The 17,822-nt window shown below is 35.4% G+C and overlaps 1 protein-coding gene across 1 annotated transcript in view; it reads right to left on the reverse strand.

Moving 5' to 3' along the window:
- Window positions 1–225: 225 nt before the first annotated feature.
- Window positions 226–17,822, reverse strand: part of Dr1 (down-regulator of transcription 1) — a 19,238-nt gene continuing 1,641 nt past the window's right edge. Inside the window, exons 2-3 of the mRNA XM_005385020.2 lie at window positions 9,346–9,509; window positions 226–2,263 (exon numbers count right to left, since the gene is read on the reverse strand). Coding sequence (XP_005385077.1) covers window positions 2,117–2,263; window positions 9,346–9,509 — 311 coding nt within the window. The 3' untranslated portion in view covers window positions 226–2,116. The remainder of the gene's footprint in view (window positions 2,264–9,345; window positions 9,510–17,822) is intronic.

Here is a 17,822-nt window from a genome sequence, read left to right on the forward strand (position 1 = left end):
TCTCAAAAACTCCCAAGATTTTGTTTCTCTAAAAAGACTAAAAAGTTTCAATGACTGGCAACATATAATAGGGACTACTTTTAAGTGCTAAAATTACAGTATTTCTTAAAGGAGAAAGGTGGCTAGTACATGCCAAAAAACCAAAATGTTCTTAGGGCCTAATATCTTGAAACTAGTAAGAATGGTAAAAGAAATCTCTCTATGGATCATTAAACATAAAAACAATTTATAAAACACATCAGAATTTTATTGCTTGAAGAATACAGCATATGCAATCACAAAAATGCCAAAATGAAAAGTCACTAGGCTTCAAACATATAGTACATTATCAGATGCAGTAAAATATTAACCTGAACTCTGCATCAGAAAGAAAAAGGTATGGAAAAATACCTAAGTTATTTACTTGAGAAATAGATACATGTAAAATAGAAAGTATAAGCATGTTACAGTACAAATTAGTAAAGCCAACACTTATTATTTCTCTAGACTAGACTACCTTTGGTACTTTAACTTTTTAAAAAACAATTCCTTCCATTTTGTCCAAATATACTTCATGGGTGTGATATCAATGAAGTAACTTCAACTGAAAACATGCATCAAAATTATTAACCTTCTCATTATGTGGGTGAAGTGTATTTGATAAATATATAACACTATTTCCCTTTTCTAAAACTGAAAAATATAATCATTAACATATCTAATACTTATAAACTTTACTTATTTAGTTCTTCAATTAAAATTGGAATCCTTGCAACGAGGATCTATTTGGGGGCTTGGTGAATATAGAAATTCAAATGATTTGGCAATTGACATAGGAATTTAATTACTTCATATTATCTTAATTGGCTTTTACTTTCTGTTCCCCAAATACAAACAATACCGCAATTTCTCCATATGCTAGATTCCTATAACAATCACTACTGTTCTCTATTTATTGGAACCAAATTAAAGCTTCTCCCTTTTAATAAGCAGGTTGAAACTATTTATGTTTCATATAGGGGTGAGAGGTTATGACACACTTTCTTAAACAAAACCAAACTTTTAAAGCTATCATTCAATTATGATAAAGGAGACAATGGTGCCATTTCAAAAGGTAGCTGTGGACTCTAGGCCATCTAGTCAAGAAAATGTAAATGTAATGCTAAAAGCAAACAAGTAAACTACAGCTATAAGTTAAATTTTAAAAAGGGGGGGCCCTCTTTCATAGCAAGCATGCTCATTAGCTTTCATTTCCTTTCCTTGGCAAAGGTCTGAATATTTATAAACCTCAGTTAAACCAATGGAACCCAAGCAATTGTTTAACAAGTCCAGGTTATATACCTGAATATAAACATGGATGGACTAAGCAAGTAGTACTGTTAATTACTGAACGGGAGTGAAATAGGAAGAATCATGACAGTCCTCAAAATTGGGCAGTCTTTGAAATGTAATAGCTTAGCTCACGATAAATTATGCTGTAATAAAACTAGTTTTTACCTCTACACAAAACAAAATTAAAAAAAACTCACCAAATTTATACTACTACTGAACACACTCTTTTCTACTTTTTCAATGTCTTATTTTGAAGTTTCTCTAAACAGTATGTATCTGAGTATATATATATATATATTTATTTATTACCTCTATATATATTCTTTTTAAAAGACAAAAAATTCAGATACAGAACTGAACTCTTTTTTTTAACCAACCTGATCCAATGTATTCTGAGTCATACCACACCAGACCTCAATTTAAAATTCCCAATTTTAGTTAAAAGGGCAGAAGAATTGTAAATGCAGATTAAGAGCTCAAAAATTTCACTGTATTTTTATAAACTTGAAGCATTCTGTAACACTGTTTATTGATCAAATAAAGGGCTCACTTGCTATCTAAAATTTCATAAACACCTTTAAAAATTCAAAATTGATATTATATTGAACCTTAAATTTTCAATAGTTCAAAGAGACAGTTTTTACATGTACAGCACACAATAGATGAAACTTAACAGTAGACATCCTTAGAATACCAATGGTAAGTCCACCAAGATGGATACAAAATTAGAGATAAGCATTTCTTTCACTGTTTTGTTGTGCAAGAAAAAACATTTATAGAGGAAACAGAAACTCAGCTGGTGAATTCAGATATCATCATCTTCTTCTTCATCTTGAGAAGATCCTGCTTGATTAGATGCACTAGCTGAGGCAGCAGCAATCTGTGCTTGCTGGGCAGCTTGCTGCATTTGAAGCCATTCCTGTTGGGCCAATTCCGCTTGTTGCTGTCTAGCCTAGACATCAAAAACATAAAAGCAAATAATACTTTTTAAAAACCAAGCATATATATTTCAGCTAAATGTAAGTTAAGCCAAGTAACAGATAGTCCTTACTAAACATGGGTATTTTCCAACTACTATATAAATCTATGATCTTTTGTTCAAGTGAAGAAGTTGAAAATCTTCTGTTTTCTTTTGCATTTTTGAGAAAGGGTCTTACTATGCAGTTTAGGCTGGCTTTGAACTCACTATGTAGCACCAGGCAGGTGTCAAACTCCAGGGCATCCTCCTGCCTTAGCTTAGGATTACGAGCATGAGCCAATATGCCCAGCTAATGAGTTGAAAATGTTAAGAGAAAAAAATTACAATAATAATTCTCTTTGGCTCCTTCCCATTTTTCTCCCTTCCTTTCATTTCACTTAATTCTTCTGCCTCTTCAAATTACAGTGAAAATGTTTCCCAAATGTATACCATACCTTCTCACTTTTATTACCTTTACTATTGCTGATATTCATTCTATTTTAAATTTCCTAATTTTTGCCTACTGATTTGCACCCGTTTTCCAAGTCAAACTGAAATACTATTTTTTCCTTCCAGTATTAGTCAAGGTATGACCAGGAGACAGGAATCACACCACTTAGGAACAGAAAGAATTTAATATAAGTATTAAAGCATAAAGTTGGTAACAGGCAACTAAAAAGACCGGAACAGAACATTACGATATCATGGAGGTAGCAACAGCAGGGAGCAGTCACTAACTCTAAAACTGGGCAATCAAAGGACAAGGCTGGAATCTTTAAAGTAACAACCACATGGAACTGAAACTCAGACCTCTAAAGAAAGAGCATAAGTTATCTGGTGCTAACATATCTAAGCTTGGAACAGGACCCAAGGTTTGGGATCCATACCCCCTGAAAAGGAGGGTACAGGTTCAGGCTGGTTCTCTAGGTATCAGAGAAAATGTGGACTGGATTCAGCTCTTCACAAGACAAACTGACACAGCCAGGGTAAAGAAGTGCACCTGGCTTTGCTCAAAGTAAATGGAAGCCAAGGGGAAGTAAAAGAAGCAAAAACCCCATTTATGTTCCCTTGCCTCACAAACTCCCTCTGAAACCCTCTGCTGGTGTCAGTCTAATGAAGAGTTAGCTAGCAGAGGTGATGTGCAGTACAAACCACCTCATATGCATATGGTAGCCCTTTCTCACATGCGACTTCACTTTCTTAAGTTTTAGTTACTCACACAATCAAACTACAGTAATAGAAAATTCCAGAAGTAAGTAAGTCTTAAATTGTGTGCCACTTTGAGCAGCATGATAAAAGCTCACATTGCCCATGTTATATACGCTACCTACTCATGAGTCACTGAGTAGCTGTCTTGGTTATCAGATCGACAGATATAGTACTACAGTTTTTGTGTGTAGGCTCTGGACGGTTTCAGATATCCACTGGGGATCTCCTGCAGACTGTGTGCGTGGTGGCTGTGGTGGGGTAATGTTTGAGGTCCAGTCACAAAGCAGAGCATAGAAAGCTGAATTTTGGGTTAAGACAATGCTCAGCAGCTGAAACACTTTTATATCCCCAAAATATTATGTGACCATACATATGATTTCCTATTTATATATGTGATTTCCTTCTCATTAAAGTTAACCTCATATCACAGGTATCTTCTTCATCAAAGTATTCAGCCAATGTTACAATTGTTAATATATCTATTATATCTTTCCTACAAGGCACTAAGTTTCTTAAGTACAAGAATGATACAGTACTTTCATCTTTGTATATCTGTAGCACCATACATAATATCTTATGTATAGTGGAGACTCATGTTAATTGAATTTTTACTTTACAAATATTGAGGGCAGGAATTAGGTGGTTTTAGTGAAGGTGAAAGTCATGAAGCAGAAGGTGAAAATGAATATAATTTCCTTGGGGAAGATCTAAGTAAAGACAGAACTACTCAGAGACTAATAAAGGAAAAGGTATGTGCTTTTTTTAAAATATCAAGAAGGAAAATGAAAACTGAAGTCACTGAATTTGGTGATTAGATGTCTCTGTGGGAGGACAGAGGTCAAATCATAAGGAATAAGTGGTATAAATTCTAAAATATGTAGCATAGTCATTACAAAAAAAGATGGAAGAGAAACCCTCATACATGGTTACAGGCAGAGGAAGAAGTGACTGAGGAAAAGACTAAAGGTATTAGAACAAAACAACAGAATTTTTTTTCTGTTTTGCAGTAAACCAAAATATCCTTTTCCCCTGGGCATGGTGGCACATGCCTGTAATCCCAGCGCTTGGGAGGCTGAGGCAGGAGGATCATTATGAGTTCAAGACCAGCCTAGCTACAGAGTGAGCTCATGGCCAGCCTGAACTGCATAGGAAGACCCTGCCTCAAAAGACAAAAAACAAAAACAAAACAAAAACAAAAACAATATCTTTTTCCTTTGTAAATTAGAAAGTAAGTATTCTAATAACTGTTTTCACCTGTCTTTATAAAGAAGTATAAGGAACACAATTCTAACACACTGGTATGTTTACTTCTATATCAGGAATATCACAAGAGCTCAAAAGGGACTAACAGTGCTTCACTAAAAACATATCAGCTTTCATGAGATGCTGATCTAATATGTTTATTTTTTAAAGGGTATGACAGTAAAAGACATATCGTCATTAATTAATCCTCAAAACACTCCCCTTACTTTGAACATACTTATCCCACCATTCTTGTCACTTTCTGAAGCAGCTAGTCTTTAGTCACACTGCTGTGATGGTCTTGATGTCTTGAATTAATTCAAAATATTACTTTTCATGGTCATTTTGACTTTAGAGAACAGCTGGAAGTCACATGGTGCCAGATTCAGTTAAAAAGGTAGACGACAACATATCATACTTGTGCCTGTCTTCCACTGGATGACACTGAGAAGCCACAAGCACCATATTTTTTATCATACCTTATGAAGACACTCCTGAAAGATAACTTCCATTTTTAAAATTTAAACATGCACTGTTTTTTTTATCAATTCTTGCTTACTTTTCTCTTTGAATATAAAAGCATTCCTGTCCTTTTAAAAATTATTGTTGAGCCAGGTGTGGTGGCACATGCCTGGACAGTAATCCCAACACCGGGGAGTAATCCCAACACACATGCCTGTACAGTAATCCCAATCCTGAGGCAGGAGAATCACTGTGAGGTCAGTTCATGGTCAGATGGGCTACATAGTGAGTTCAAGGCCAGCTTGAACTACACATGAGACCCTGTCTCAAAAAAAAAAGCCAAAATAAAAATACAAAAAAATTACTGTAGACTAATACAATTTGTATTCATTTCTATAAATTAACATTTTTCAGCAATGTTTAATTTCATTTTCTCCTCCTTGCCTTCAAACCCAAATATCCCAAGCAATTTTCTTCTAAAATGAGGGGGAGCCACCTGTAACAGTAGCCAGCATTTGGGAGATTGAAGCAGGTGGATCAATGTAAGTTCATGGCCAGCCTGGGCTACACAGTGAATACAAAACCAGCCTGAACTACATAGTGAGACACATAGCAAAAAACTAACCAACCAACCCAATGAACAAATGAACAAACAAATGAATGAATGAATAAAAGGGTGATAGAGGTAAGTAAGCATATACTTTGTAATTCACTACTTCTTTGGGGTATTTTCATTATTTTTTAAAATTTTTATTAACACATTTGCAGTACATGATTACATTCATTATGGGGAGTTGGTAAATATACATAACACATCTTTTTCATTATGTTTTAAAGTTCTTACTCCCACATACTAAAATGATTCATTTATAATTTATAGTTAACATTAATCTTGATGTATTAAAGGCTTCTTCCTTCTAAATATTTGCTCCTAGCTTCAAATGAGGCTATCACTGTTTGTATTTAAAATACTAAAAAGGAAATAAAATGATTTAAAAACAAGGTATTTATTGGTTCCTTTTATACTAATAACTTAAATATTTTGTGCTCTTAGGAAGAAATGCAAGGCAGCTGCTATAACTACTTCTTTCTGATCTTCTCACAAAAGTGAGAAATACTAGGGATCTTCACCCAGAGGCCAGAATAAAAAAGCAAGGAGGTAAGGAAAAAGAATTTTAAAAAACCAGATGGTCAGGATAGAGAGGTGAAGGCAGATATGGCAGGTGGTCCAATTATTTCTCTTTTTTTTTTTCTCAATTATTTCTTTAATGTATCTTTTGGCCCTATTTTTAAAAATTCTATGATAAATTTAAGCAGAAAGTGGTAGGCACAGCATGGGTATGTATTATAGAAAGAATACAGATTTGGGAATAAAAAGACATGTCTTTAAACATAGACTCTAACACTTCCTAAATTTCTAACCTTACCTATTTTATGTAAGTCAATTTTCCCCAGTAGACTGTATTCTACAACAACTGAAACCACATCTCCCCTGCCCCCTGTGGTTACGTGTGCACTGGTACCAGGGACAAACCAAGAGCCTTGCATACTGGGCAAGTATGCTACCACTGAGGTACACATACTAACACTTTTAAAAAAAATTTTATTTTGAGGCAGGGTCTCATAAAGTTAGCCAGGCTCACCTTAAACTTGCCATCGTCCTACCTCAGCCTTGTGAACAGCTGGAATTACAGGTGTATGCTACTACACCTGACATTATGCCTCTTTTGTTGATTATAATAAATCTTGCACTTTGCACAATGCCTGACAAATAATGAGGACTTCAGTAAATAGCTAGAAGAAATGAATCATTTTGATGGAGACCACTATGAAGCAGTCCTAAGTAGGACTTAAATGAACCAACTGGCTTTTCATGTCTACTTGTGAATCTGTCCAAAGCCTAAGCCACATGTCTGGAAGTGAGTGACAGACTCATAGTAAATGAACCTCTGTGAGTCATTAATCCCTACTAAAACTTGTAATGGTGGATGAAGCCAGAAAGCTTCAAAGGATAAGACAAGATCACAGCTAAGGACACCTGGATCAGATCTCTACTAGATAAAGACTACAGCTTCAGGCATCTCACTCCTGGGTAGATTAGTTTAATCTTTATTAAGGATTAACTTAATACTTACTTGGAGAAGTCCTTGAGTGGTTCTGCCCTTCTTGAGTACTCCCCTCCCTTCTTCTGATAACCAGATAAATATGGGCCACCCAGAGAAGGTCTTGGTTTTAGCCCCAAGAGAATCTCAAATTCTGTGAGAGGGCTTTGATCCTCCTGGAGCCTGAAATCACTCCATTTGCCTCTTTTTATTTAGCCTTTGCCATACACTTGTTTGGGAGATTTTGGACCTGATCAGGCTGCAATAACTAAGGGATATTATTAACCTGATATCTCATGCAAGTTTTTTTTTTTACCTGAGTCGCTTTCTTAATGTGTAAACAGACATAACAAAATATATACTATTTAATAAAAATTTTGTAGGGTATATAAAATGTCTAGCAGAATATTTTCTATCAGCATATACAGTGGCATCTTGGTTCATGAACTTGATTTTTTTCCACAATTCTGGTCGCAAACTGAGTTGGATGAGAATGGAACCAAATTCAATGGTGAGGTTTAATGTTGACTTTTTTTGGAAATTTGATTCAGTTCTCATCCAGTTCAGTTTGCGACCAAACTCATGGATAGCACTGAGTCCGAGAACCAAGGTACCACTGTATTTACTTTGGCACACTGTAGGTAATCTGCAAAAGCGAAGAATCAGAATAAATAATAGCCATTAGTGTTTTTTTTTTTCAAAACATCCCTTTTCTTTGGTATCTTATATGTATTATAATACAGATACAATACTGTTTGCATGTGTTCATGAAGGCCTCAAAGGCTTTTTCTCTCTACTATCTCATGGGTTCTTAGGAAGATTAAATGAATTAATACAGGTAAATTACTTGGCAATATAATTAACACATGGTCAGAATTCAATAATTATTGGTAAGCTATATTTTTCTAGTTATTTTAAATGGTACCTTGCGTCTAGTGTCTATTAAGACCCAAATGCTAACTATAGTAACTGTTATGTCTGCAGGGAAATCAGCTATAATGCTAATTTGGAAGAGTTTGCCTAAAACGATACTTCTTGGTTCTAATGGGTACTCTAGTAGCTGGGGGAAAACTCACTTTTGTTCAAGCTAAAACTTTCAAATAAGAGACTAGAACTCAGCAGAAAAACCCCAGCCATGCCACCTCCTCCCCTCATTTTTCTAAAACAGAAGGATAATACTATTTGATGTTATCCCTCATATACTAGGTCCATGATAGAGCTTTCATTAATCGCTGTGGCACACATGCCATAGGTTTGCCACCAGCTTTAGAGCTTTCATTGATCACTGTCATATGGCAGTTTCATATGGCACTCAAGCCATATGGCAATTTCAGATGGTGCTCAAGCCATAGGTTCGCCACCACTGGACTAGATGTTAGAAACATAAAAACAAGAAAAAAGTAAAATTTCTCCCTTTCTTTGTTCTATTGGCCCTTTAAAAAATGGAAATTTTAAAGATATGTAAAAGATCCAATTTAACTACAAATTAGATATTAATCAGATTTTCCTAGAGTGCTACTCATAAAATTTCACAGTCTTTGCTTATTAGCCCATCACTCTAAATCTTAAGGCTATTTAGGCCCCCTTTCCTTTTCTTTCATTCATTCAGTCATTTATGGTACGTGGTATTGAACCCAGAGCTTCACACTGAGCTACGTCCTCAGCCCTTTTTTCATTTTGAGATACGGTCTTGCTAAGTTGTCCAGGCTAGGCAAGATTTTCCTGCCTCAGCCTCCTAAAGGGTAAGATTACAAGCATGTACCACCTTTCAAGCTCTTAAATTGTCATTCTGCCTGAAAAAAATCAAAGTAAAATCTCAACAGTTTTTTGGAGTTGTTTCCTTTAGAAAACATGTTACTGCAAATATTTACTTTTATTATACCACAGTCAAACTGGCCAGCTCTAAATATAAGACTCTATAATCAAGCAATCACCAAGAGAAAGAGAATCATTTTGGTATATTATGTTGAAATTTAGGAAGCAATTTTAAATACCTGAATGATTTCTATTAGCAAACAAGGTGAAGATTCAGATGAAAATAATTTAAAATGTATGACTTACTTTTGCAAATAATTCCTGTTGCTGTCTCAATAACTCTTCTTCAGGAATACCAAGGTTTTCCAAACGAGAACTGGCCTTTCTTCTTTTTAATGCTACCGTCTTGCATTCTTGTAAGACTTCTTTTACTTCACTGATGTAAGAGCCAAAGCCCAAACTTTCTAGTGCTAGAGAAATGAAAACATAAAAGGGTAATAAAATATAGCTTTCCTTCAACTAAGGAACATGAAGGTTTTGTGGCATTATTTTCCTGGAAGGGAAGGGATGTTGTTTTCTAATAACTTTACCTATTTTACAACAATTGTCTGAGACAAAATATTTTCATCAACTTTCTCAACGTTAGATTGCAAATTAGTTAAAACTTATACAACATTTCAAAGCAAAACCTTCACTTTCATTCTAATTTTTATAAGATCAAAGCACTTCCTGGGGGGGGGAAGGTCTAATTTAATAACGTGGTTTTAGTAAAAAAATATTTTTCACCTAGCACTCATAGTAAGTCAAACATCATTAAGTCAGACAAACTATAATAAGTACAGAAGACTATAAAGCTAGATGCATTAATAAAAAAGTCTCTCCTTTTTATTTTTCAGATTTAGAAAAAAAAATTTTACAAGAAAAATTATACGTTTTCAACTGAAACTCTTTTTGGCACTGGAGCTTTAAACCCAGGCCTCACACATGCTAGCAAAGCACTCTACTCTACTGAGCTACTTCTCCAGCAATGCAATGTACTCTCTAAATGACTTTTGTAATCAGAAAAGACAAGCCATAAAACTTCCTTTTCATTCACAGTATTCAATATTATATTTTATAGTTTTCTACATGTTGCTTCACACCTTAAGGGTATATTCTGTAATTTGAGCCAATGATAACATTTAGGTGGTTAAAAAAGGGTAAATCAATATAGCTCATCAGTTCTTGTAGTCTTTCAACAATTGTAATGAACCAAAAAGATGTTCTCAAATTCTAACTGTAGAAATTTGCTCTTCAAGAAAATCACCAAAGGTACCCTTAGAAATCCACATTCTCATATAAACTATAATTTTTAAGACATTGTGAATGATTCACAACTTTATTTTACATGTTATGCTGTTTTTATCAACCTTTTGAAGGTATAATCTGTTTTGTTGGTTTTTTTTGTTTGTCTTTTTTTTTTGAGACAGGGACTTGCTCTGCAGTTCAGGCTGGCCTTAAGCTCACTCTGTAGCCCAGGCTGGTCCCAAACTCACAACAATCCCCCTGCCTCAGCTTCCCAAGTGCTAGGATTACAGGTATGCGCCACCAAGCCTGGCTTGAGGGTATAATCTGATGCAAAAAGCAGATTACTATTTATTAATACGAGCTGTAATTAATTCACCCTTCTCATAACACACTCTACCTAAAAAACCTCAGAAAGGCATTATTCTGAATTCTGTGTATCACGGTTACCACATTATTCTTGACTTCAAGGAGCTTGGAACACAGTGGAAAAATAAGTGACTAGGCAGCCTGCATTTTTACTTAAACTGACATTTTTAAAGCATCAATTATAAAAGCCAAAGCTTTAGTTTTATCTTTTCTCTCTCTCATTTTTTTTCTTTTTTTTTTTGGTTGGGGAGGATAGGGTCTTACTATAAGGTTCAGACTGGCTTTAAAGTCACTTTGCTGTTCAGGCTGGTCTCAGACTCACAGGGATCCTTCTGCCTCAGCCTACCAAATGCTGGGATTACAGGTGTGTGCCACCATGCCAGGCTTTTCTTTTCTCTTTTTGAGGATACAAATATAATAGAGTATTTGGAGACAATACCAAAGGAAACCAAACGAAAGCTTATAGTTTCCCATCATATTCTAAACAAAGTCTGGTAATTCTAGCCCTTTGGAGGCTGAGGCGGGAGGATTGCTGTGAGTTTGAGGCCAGCCTGGGCTACACAGTGAGTTCAAGGCCAGTCTGAACTAACAGTGAGACCTGTCTCAAAAAAAAGTCTGATTTCCTCAGGCCTACACTAAGGTCCAGGATCTAAGGCCCTGTACCCTTGCAGCTTTATTTTTACCATTAAATCTCTGCATACTTCTGCTATGTTGGACCACTCAGTGTTTCCCAACAAAAACCACAGCTTCCCACACTCATGGTGAGGGCAATGCATTAAAGGAAAAGATCAAATCACACCTTCAAATTAAGTTTGTTCAATCCTTCCAGATATAATCTCCCCCTTTTGAAATGAAACACATCTAGAACTGAAACTTAGTTGGCAGTCTTTGTATAATGTGGGATATGTTGCTTAATATTGCTAAGCTTTTCAATGTATAGACTAAGAACAGCATCTATTTCATAATATCTTGCTGCAACTGAGACAATGTAGTAGGTACAAGTAGTGGATACAAGCAATGTAGTGGGTAACCTAAGTCCAAATTGCTACAAATTGACTCCAAAGTCAATTAGCTGTGTGACCCTGAATCCTTTCAAGTCTGTTTACTCACCGCTAAAAAGAACAAAACAGTATCTGCCTCTCACTGGATCAGGGTGTTGAGAAGAATAAATGAATATAAATAAAGAGTGCAGGATGGACTCTGGCCCCCCAGAGGAAACAAAATTAAATACACATGATTACAATGTTAGGGCTTGTAGGAACTAACAATTAATACATGCTTTTAACAGTCTCTAGCATCTAAGAATCACCTAAACAACTTGGAATATGTTTTTCACCTTTATTTTTTCTCTTAAATTTAAAACAGTAGCCTAAAAAGTGTTTAAAACCTTACCAGCTATACTTCATGACATTAAATTTAAGTTGAAATATATTTATAATATAAAATGTTAAATTTACAAAATTAACAAATCAACACAACAGAAAGTCCTTCAAAGTGGCATGAATTACTAGACAATAAAGAAAACACAAGGTCCAAGAATTTTTTCTTTCTTATTTGCCTTACAGTATTAAACATGACAATAATTGCCAACTACTAAAACAAAACTTTAAAAAATCACTGGCTTAAGTCCACCAAGTTGTGGGGGGAGGAGAAAGAGAGAGGGAGGGAGGGAGAGAGAAAGGAGAGGGAAGGAGAGACAGAGAGAGAGAACAAACAGAACAGAAGCCATTTTAGGCAGCTTAGTGAGACCCATCACATTTAAGGGTCAGAATATTGCTCTCAAAAAATTTGTAAGTCTAAGGTTAATACCTAATGTACTGAAGTATTAAAAGCTGCTATATATTATAGTACTGTCAAATAAATAGTGAAACAGGAGTGGCCACAATTTAATTTCACAAAATGCAGTGACTTTAACCTGAAGTATAAACACATTATAGATATAAAAAAAACTAGACCCAGCATCTTTGAAACAGCAAAATATTTTACATCACTGGTAGTCAGTGCCAAAGGAGAAATTAAAAAGGATAAGGGAAATGGCTCCTAAGCAGGGCTACAATTTGACTCAAGGCTGTGCTGGTTGTTTAGCATACAGTACTATCATACCTAAAGAGGGTCATTCATACCATAAACATAACAGATTTTACGTTTATTATGTCACTTTTTCTGGCAGATGGTAGTAAAAGTTTTTGAGAAAGTAATGACTTTTTCTAACTGGCTAAGTGGCTAAATTGCCCACGCTGGGTTAGCACTTGCAGTTTTCCTGCCTCAGCCTCTCAGAGTACTGGGATTTAAGAGGCATGTATTACCATGCCCAGCTCAAAAGTTGGTCTTATTTTACAAAAGTAGTATGTCCCTTGCAAAGTTTTGTTATAACTTGAATTTGTGTGAATGACCATACAGCAAATGAATAAAGTATTTTTTTCATTTAAAAAATTAGTAATGAGCTAGTCATGATGGCACACCTATATCCCATTTCTGGGGAGGCTGAGGCAGGAGTTCAAAACCCTCCTGGGCAATTAATTGAGACCTTCTCTCAAAATAAAAATAAAAAGGGGATGGGGAGGTAATTCAAATTCAATGCAAAGGTTCACTCCCCAGTAAATATTCTCCAATTTTTGTGGAGAGGGAAGAGTGTGATATATTTCACTTAAAATCAATTAAGAGGATAAGATGTTGGCCAAAGTGACTTTTTGGCTCACTGGCATGGCAGATTTCTGAAGACCCTGAACAACCATACCCTTCTTGGTAAAACAACTCTCAGGAATCTAGGTCAACAATGAAGACATTATTGTCCATATTTATATCATGCCAGAATCTACCATAAAGTTAACTATTGTACTTAGAAGTATTCAATAAGTAACTGTTGGGTGGTATAAGAAAAACAAAAACAAGATTTGGACTGGGAATGCTGCTCCGTGGTAGAGAGCTTGCTTAGCATTCCAGAGGCCCTGAGTTCAACCCCTAGATCCCCTCTCCAAAAATTAATTTTAAGAAAAAATATAATGAAAAGCACTTGATTAAGTGATAAACTGTACAGTCAAATTGTGTGTGTCCCTTAGGGGAAAAAAATGTATCTGCATGAATGACTATTTGGTCAACACCATGCATCATTCTCATTATTACTGCACTTTCTCTGCAATCACTCAAATTCTCTGATTCCAAAACTACTTCACATTCACTTTCCAAAATAGATTGTGGTTTAGGCTTTAGAGCAAAGCTACTGAAAATGTGGTCCATGGACTTGTGCCAGATCTGCTTGTAATGGTTGCTGCTTATAACGGCTGTAATGAGTTAAGAATGAAAATTCAAAGCAAGCATTTAAGAACCTTTATAAAAATTTGACAGAGTAATTTTATGTACATTGAATCTAATAAAAAAAAAAAACAGCTTTTAGCTCACGTATGTTTTACATTTTGCTTTCCCAGTGATCCCTTTTTATTGTATTTTACAAGTGTGACAGCGACTGGAATTAAAAGAAATAAATAAAAGTCCTTCAACACAGACAGCTTAGAGCAATTCAATAGCCAAAAAAGCAAATTTGGGGCTGGGGATTTAGCTCAGCGGCAAAAAGCGCCTGCCTGGCAAGCGCAAGGTCGTGAGTTCGGTTCCCGGTACCGGAGAAAAAAAAAAAATAAAATAAAAAAAAAAAAACAAAAAAGCAAATTCTCTGGAGACTTTCTTAAATTTTGCTTATTTCACTTTTGTTTTTTGAGACAGAAGCTCATTAGGTAGTTCAGGCTGGCCTTGAACTTGCAGCTGTAATCCTCCTGCCCCAACTTCCCAAGTGCTGGGATTATAGGCATGCACTACCATGTCCTGCTACTTTCAGTTATTAGTCTTGTACATGTTAAAAAAAAAAAGTAGCAAGTTGGGCGTATTGGCACACACCTATAATTCCAGCACTTGTGAGGCTGAGGCAGGAGGATCCTCACGAGTTCAAGGCTAGGTTGGGCTACATAGTGAGTTCAAAGGCAGCCTGAATTACAGAGTTTGACCCTGACTCAAAATAAATAAATACATAAATAAATATAAAATATAAAAAATAGTTGGAAGAGATAAAAAACCTAAGAAGAAAATATCATTTAAAACATTCTGATTTAATTCCGACTGTGCACATGCCACCACGACATGAAACAGACCTCTAGCTTTATATTTTAATCAATACAACTACAAGTTTTGAGAATTAGTATTTATTGTAGCATATTTTATTTAAGACAGAATTTCAGTCCCCAGAAAAGAATAACTTTCACCAGGTGTTGTGGTGCACACCTGTAATCCCAGCACTCAGGAGGCTGAGGTAGGAGATTGTTGCAAGTTCAAAGCCAGCCTGGGCTACAAAGTAGTGAGCTAGTGAGCTCAAGACCAGCCTGAAGTGCATAATGAGACACTGTCTGAAAGACAAAAAAGAGAATTTTAATCCCTAGCTGATTCTCAAAACTTGTGAATTATACCTGGAATCAAATATTATTTATACATAAACAGGAAAAATTTACTTAACAAATTTGACTAAGGCCAAAGAATTTTCAGAGCAGAACTTACAGCTCTTGAATCTCAAAGTCAGTTCTTTCCATAATGTGAAACAGGTTAGAACTCATTCAAAAATACGTGTTTAAAAAAAGTAATGAAATAAAACAAATACCTATAATAGCTTAAAATTCCCTGTATTCATGGATCTATGAGTCTTAAACCCAAGTGTACTTTCTTAAAATTAGCAAACCAGGAGGGCAAAAGCTTTTTTTTAAAACTAAGTTATAATATGTCAGATTCACTGGCAGTAAAGTTATTCAACTTTACCTTTTTCAGAACTGCTTCAGAATGCTTAATTTGCTCTGACATGGTAAAGCCAGGTAGCAAGTCAGATGTGCTAAAGCAAAGTCTAGTTAATTTAACTTATCATAAAAAAGAAAACCAAACTTTAACATATGAGAATCATATCACTTTTAAAAGTATATTATTAAGAAAACAAACAAAATGTACATTATTCCACTTGGATATAACCTATATTCCTAAATTAATGCTGACAGGAAAATATATAAAAGGTCATATATAACATGATTGTCCTACTTTCAGAGTTACTCTGTAAGGACACACTTTAAACACCTGAAACATTACCTTAAGCTTTCTTTTAAAAAAATTTAATCTCACAAAACAAAATTCTAAAATGATTAATATCAGGTTATATATAAAATCTCTCACTGCAGTGAAATTATACATTCTTACCAACAGTAATGTTATGTATATTTTAAAAAAGATAAATTTACAGGGCAACACAATTTTTTAAAGTTAACAGACTGTCCTCATTATACAAAAAAATGCTCTTTCACTGTAACTTTGACTCACACATTAAACTGAATTTAGCATATCCCAAAGTTGAACTATTTAGCATTCTGCTTGCTACAGCTGCACTTTTATTTGACCATGTCAATCAGTAATCTAAATATAACCTAGAAAAGAATAAACTCTCCCCCAAGAATATAGACTATAATGTCACTAGGTTTTTGGACAGATCCTTCTGTGGTACAAACAATATAGTGATGGTGAACCTTTTAGCCTTTCAATGATACAAACTGCCCCCTGCAGCACATGTGCCACAGGTTTACCACCACTGTTTTAGACAAATGCTGTTAAAATCTTCTGCAATTCTCATTAAAAAAAGAAATGTTGGTAAATGGTTTTTTTTCTTTTTTGAGTTGTAAAAAGAAATTACAGCTACTAGTGCTAGATAATCTTGTGAAAGATTTATGACGGGAACCACATACATAATGTAAAAACAAAAACACAGAAAAAAATCGACAACTTGGCTTTCATTTTACTTGCAATTCAGCACACTGAAGAAGCAGGGAAAAAATACCAGCTTTACTAATCAAATGTCTTGTGGGGCATGGTGGCACAGGCCTGTAATCCCAGCACTCACACCTGTAATCCCAACATTCAGGAGGCTGAGGCAGGAGGGTTGTTGGGAGTTCAAGGCCAGACTGGGCTACAGAGTGAGCTCAAGATCAGCCTGAACTGCATAGCGAGACCCTGTCTCAAAAAGACCAAAAAAAAAAGAATCAAATGTCTTTAGCCAGGCATAGTGCACACACGTAAAATCCCTGCAGCTAGGAGGCTGAGGCAGGAGGATCCTTATGAGTCCAAGGCCAGCATCAGCTATGTAGTGAGTTCAAGCCAGCCTGAACCACATGGTGAGACCCTGTGTCAAAAAATAAGAAAAAGAATCAAATATGCCTTTTCTTAGGAGCCTTTCTCCTCTGTACTGAGGTGGTACTGTGTTTATGTATAGTACTAACATGGCAGTGTGTGTGCATGTGTGTATCTCTTCGCCTAGCTGTGCTGGATATCAAACCCAAAGACTTACACATGACAGGCAAGTGCTCTACCTCTGAACTACATGCCCAGCCCAGCAGGATATATTTTAAATCTACCTTCAGGATGTCATAAAGGTTCAAAAGTGAATCATTTAATCTTTTTGTCCATATTGACAGTAAAATAGTGGATATGATCAATATAAGCAGATGTCTTCGCTACTTGACAGTAACAGGAAAGTCAAATTTTAAAAAGTTAAATTACAAATAAGAAATGAGTACTTGCCTCTCAATATGATTAAAATTGATCAAAGTTTTATTTTTTCATGACTTCAAAAGCAACGAAGAAATTGTTGGAATTAGATTACAAAAGACAAATTATCACCTCAAATTGAATGTGCCTTTTTCCTAAAAGTACACTTAAAAGTTACCGAGAGTGCTGCCTAAAACACTGACTAGTAATTGTCTTCCCTCCCTGAAATCATCAGAATACAACCTCCCAAATTCTTATAACTAGACTAACTCTTCCCAAGACAAGGGACAAGAATCTGTTGAAACTTTTAGAAGTGCTTTTCAACAAAAGCTTAAGTGTATATATGCATCCAAATGGGAATGGCAGAAGGAAAGGATAGGGAAATGTGCCATTTAAAAAATGTCTTTGCCGGGCGTGGTGGTCCATGTTTGTGATCCCAGTGCGTGAGTCCAAGGCCAGCCTGAAATATATAGCTGCCTCAAAAACAAAAGAAAGCAAAAATCACGTGTCATATAACCTCTCAATCCAAGCTTCTCAATCCAAGCAAAGCAAGCGACATATATATATATATA

The sequence above is a fragment of the Chinchilla lanigera genome, unplaced genomic scaffold (genome assembly GCF_000276665.1).
Source record: "Chinchilla lanigera isolate Chin_1 unplaced genomic scaffold, ChiLan1.0 scaffold00022, whole genome shotgun sequence".
Taxonomy (NCBI): Eukaryota; Metazoa; Chordata; class Mammalia; order Rodentia; family Chinchillidae; genus Chinchilla; species Chinchilla lanigera.